Raw genomic sequence first — 4,659 nt, 5'->3', positions numbered from 1 at the left:
GAGGCCGCCGGAGCCCCCGCGGAGCCGACGCACCGCCGCCGGGCAGGGGCGGGCGCGGAGGGCGGGGCGGGGCTCGCCCTGGCCCGCAGCCTCGGCCCCGCCCCTGCCCTGAGCGCCTGCCAATCAGCGGAGCGGGAAGCCGGATTGGCCGAGGCGAGGCCGTTGCCCGGGAGCCGCCGCCCCGCCCCCCGCCCGCTCCTCCCCCCCCCCGCCCCCCCCAGGGCCCTGGGAAGGGGCGCAGCGTGGGAAAGGGATGGTTGAGTTTTAACCGGAGGCAGGGCGTGAGCGGGATCAGTGTGTGCGGAACGCGAGCAGCCGAGCGCGGAGAGGCGCCGCTGCTGTTAACTCCTCCCTGCCCGCCGCGCCGACCCTCCCCCGGAGTCCCCGCGCAGCCAGCATGAAGCGAGCCCACCCCGAGTACAGCTCCTCGGATAGCGAGCTGGACGAGACCATCGAGGTGGAAAAGGAGAGTGCGGATGAGAATGGGTGAGTCGGCGGCGGCAGAGCGGAGCCGGAGCGGGAGGCGAGCGCCGGCTGGCCGCGGTGACAGCGGGCGAGGGCCCGGGGCGCGCCGGTGCCCCGCGCGGACCGCTGCGCATCTCGGACCGGCCGCCGCGGGGGTGAGGGATTTCCAGCCCAAGTTGCCAAAACCGTCTGAGTGTGGGGAGGGCGGGGGCGACCCTTCAGATCGCCTCTCCTGGCTTAACTGCGATTCCTGTTTTTTTTTTCCCCCCCTCATTCAGAAACTTGAGTTCGGCTCTAGGTTCCATGTCCCCAACGACATCTTCACAGATCTTGGCCAGGAAAAGACGGAGAGGCGTGAGTCCCTTTACGGTGCTCCTTTTAAAAATGTTGTTTTGTTATTAATTAACGGAAAGAACCACCTTTCTTCACTTTGAAATTTACGGTCGTGATGGAAATGTCCTCCTTTGTTTTGCCTGCTTTCTGCAGATCATTGAGAAGCGCCGAAGAGACCGGATCAATAACAGTTTATCAGAGCTGAGGAGGCTGGTACCCAGCGCTTTTGAGAAGCAGGTAATAAAGTAGGTAGAGCTCTCAGCGTAGCTGTCCACACCTTCTGAATCCTTCCCCTCGTTAATCTTGGAATTATCCGTGTCTTGGAAAAACAGCCGTGTTGCTTGTGCACTGAGGAGATAAATTCATACGCAGATTCCAACATGTTTTGCGGAGGCAACTCATTTTGCCTTAATCTGTAATTTTGCGATTTACAAAGCATATGTATTTTAAGTTGTTTCCCAAAGGCTCTCGGTGCCAAGTCAATCTTTTGCTGTTCTCTTCTCTTAGGGATCTGCTAAGCTAGAAAAAGCCGAGATCCTGCAGATGACCGTGGATCACCTGAAAATGCTGCATACTGCCGGAGGGAAAGGTACCTCTCACTAGTCGGGTGGGGGCCCTGAGTGCCCGGGGTAGAGAGAGCAGCTGCCGCAGGCTGGGATTGGTGCAGTAGCCGCCTTATTTTTACTGTGCGCTTTGGGGGTGGGGAGAGAACGGTGTGTGCAGTTGCCTGTCAGTGCATTTTCCAGTGCACGTAGGTAGCTTTTTCTCGGGCGAATTCATCACTTAAACCCTCAGCAAATTAAGCTAATGCACCTTCTTTTGGCAAATGCCTATTATATTTTAGATGCCCTGAAGTTGTGCCAACCCTGATTAAAATCTGGTAGCTCTCATCACATTTGTTGATTGCCATTTTGAGAAAAAGCTTTTTTTTTTTTTTTTAAAAAAAGGTATATGGTCCTAATTTCATAAACAGAATTTTTAAAAAGTGAGCTGCCGCATGACTCTTGAGTAAAGAAACCTGTTGTGGTTAAGTAGGGAAAAGCTAACAGAAGGTGGGAGGACCAAGGTCTGTGTGTCTGTCTCCAGCGGGAAAATGCATTCTTCAGGACCCAGAGCCTAAAAGCTCCACGATGATAACTTACATCTGTGTGTCTAATGAATTTCACTGCTCTGTGGTTTCTCTGTCCTTGATGTATTTTTTGTTGTTGTTGAGGGAAAACATTAAAGGAATGAACATAGTTTCATCTGCTGGTAGGGTATAATTCCAATTTCTGCTAGGCCGCTTCTAATTGGGCTTTGAACTTGCATTAGCAAACACATACTTCTCATGTTGATTAATGCAAAGATTTTGGTGGACTCCAAAATATTTGGACTTTCAGAAGAGCCCGTGAATGCCGTTTTTTAAGGATGTAGGTATTTGCCAGGAAGGGCTGCCTTTGGGGTTGCAGAAATGCGGGAAATGAGCAAAGCCCTGAGGTTTTTCTTTTGTTCTTTTCCTCAGGCTATTTTGACGCGCACGCCCTGGCTATGGACTATCGGAGTTTGGGGTTTCGGGAATGCCTGGCGGAAGTTGCCCGTTACCTGAGCATCATTGAAGGACTAGATGCCTCTGACCCTCTTCGAGTTCGTCTGGTCTCGCATCTTAACAACTACGCCTCCCAGCGGGAAGCGGCGAGCGGCGCCCACGCAGGCCTTGGACACATTCCCTGGGGGAGCGCCTTCGGACATCACCCGCACGTCGCGCACCCCCTGTTGCTGCCCCAGAACGGCCACGGGAACACTGGTACCACGGCCTCGCCCACGGAACCGCATCACCAGGGCAGGTTGGCTTCGGCACATCCCGAGGCGCCTGCCTTGCGAGCGCCCCCTGGCGGCGGCCTTGGACCGGTGCTCCCCGTGGTCACCTCCACCTCCAAACTCTCGCCGCCTCTGCTCTCGTCGGTGGCCTCCCTCTCCGCCTTCCCCTTCTCATTTGGCTCCTTCCACTTACTGTCTCCCAATGCACTGAGCCCTTCGGCACCCACGCAGGCAGCAAACCTTGGCAAGCCCTATAGACCTTGGGGCACGGAGATCGGAGCTTTTTAAAGAACTGATGCTGTAGAATGGGGGAGGGGAAAGCTTAAAATCCCAGCTGAGCTGGGGGCTCTTGCCAACATCACCTTAAAGTCGTCAGTAAAAGTAAAAAGAAAAAAGGTACACTTTCAGATAACTTGTGTTGAAAGACTAAAGGTTTGTTGGTTTACTTTTTCTTTTTTAATGTTTTTTAATCATGTCATGTATTAGCAGTTTTTAAAAACTAGTTGTTAAATTTCGTTCCAGACGTTAAGTCGAAATAGTCGGTATAAACCAACACTCGGTGATAGGTTTGTACTGTCCCGAATTTAATTTGTAAACTTATCTGTCTAAGGATGATTCCATTTTTGCCTCAAAGTTTTGGGAATTTTAACATTTAGTATTTTTGGTCTGTTTTTCTCCTTGTATAGTTACAGTCTGTTTTTAGAATTAATTTTCCAAACCACTATGCTCAGTGTTAACGTGATGCTACTTGTTAATATTTTGACAATTAAGGTGTTGTATAAATAATATTCTTTTTGGGGGGGAACTATAATGAATTTTATATTTCTGAACAAAGCGTTGACAAATCAGATGATCAGCTTTATCCAAGAAAGAAGACTAGTTAATTCTCTGCCTCCTACAGCAGTAAGGTGAATGTAGAAACCATCAGGGGCCGTGAATCCATATGACTGACTGCTGTCACCTGCCAGGACTCACAGTGCTGGCTTAGTTAGGAGACAGCCATTTGTAGGTTAGGTCCCCAGGTGGAGCTGGCAGTGGGAGACTGAAGATGATTACAGAGAATATGCCTGCATTTACCAGTCCCAAGCAATGCAATGAATTTTTAATCTCACGGGGTCTCAAGTTCACAGACGTTAACATGGCCGAGTGATCCCGTGTGCTGCAGTGGTCAATCGAAGAGTCCAGTGGAACTCGTGAAATGCATAAGCTCATTCTTCCTGCAACTGCCATGTTTTCTTTTAACTGGAAATTTTCATGTTGTGTTTTCCTTTTTGGTGCATGGATACGTGGTCGTTGACATATTTAAAAGGGCTTTGCTGCCTTCTTTTGGGTTTATTTAATTCGATTCGGGCTGTAAATGCGTCACTTTACAGCTTTGTTCCTTTGGCAGGTGTAGTCCAAACGGCCGCCACTGAACTGGGCTTGACCTCTGTTGTACTGATGTGTTGTGACTAAATAAAAAAGAAAGAACAAACTATCCTGCTGTGTGTCTTACATACCTTGGTCTTTCCCTCTCTTGGCTAAGAAAAGATAAATTTTCTTTTGTTTTCCTTTTGCCTGGTCGTCAGTTTTCTCGTCTTTAACAGTTTCATTACTCTTGGGATTCTAAAGTGTGCGTGCGAATTTGTGCTGTTGAATAAGTTGACTTCATGACAGGGCAGAGCTTTGGCCTGACTCCCACAGAGGGACAGAAGGTTTTTGCTGTTGTGTCGGATGACCTGGCCCTAAGCTGATCGTTTACCGACTAGGAAACCTGAAGGCAGCCTGGGGGTTGACGGGTGGGAAGGAACTCTGATGACATCTTTCAAAACTCTGTTGACCGTTCGACAAATATCTGCAGAGAGGGTCTAACGCGTGCTCAGGTCTATGCTGAGAGAACAGAAAATATATTTCATTTCTTTTGTTTTTTTAAACGACAAAACAAGAAAAGCCAAACGTTGCTCTCTCTGAGACCCTGTGCAGGGGCTCAGGAGTCTGTCGCCGTGAGCAGTGGCAGGCTGTAATTCTGCACCTGCACAGCTCCAGGAGTCTTTCCTTGTTTCCAGGGAATTTCTTTAACCCTTG

At 50.0% G+C, this 4,659-nt stretch overlaps 1 protein-coding gene across 1 annotated transcript; it reads left to right on the top strand.

Annotated features, from left to right (window-relative positions):
- The first annotated feature begins 88 nt into the window (after positions 1 to 88).
- Positions 89 to 4,072, top strand: HEY1 (hes related family bHLH transcription factor with YRPW motif 1). Its single transcript, XM_046642161.1, has 5 exons — positions 89 to 486; positions 744 to 819; positions 952 to 1,035; positions 1,306 to 1,387; positions 2,300 to 4,072. The coding sequence occupies exons 1-5, from the start codon at positions 398 to 400 to the stop codon at positions 2,881 to 2,883; spliced, it is 915 nt and encodes a 304-aa protein (XP_046498117.1). The 5' UTR covers positions 89 to 397; the 3' UTR covers positions 2,884 to 4,072.
- The last annotated feature ends 587 nt before the right edge of the window (positions 4,073 to 4,659 follow it).

The sequence above is a fragment of the Equus quagga genome, chromosome 16, assembly GCF_021613505.1.
Source record: "Equus quagga isolate Etosha38 chromosome 16, UCLA_HA_Equagga_1.0, whole genome shotgun sequence".
Lineage (NCBI taxonomy): Eukaryota > Metazoa > Chordata > Mammalia > Perissodactyla > Equidae > Equus > Equus quagga.
This window is presented reverse-complemented; position numbering and strand designations above follow the sequence as displayed.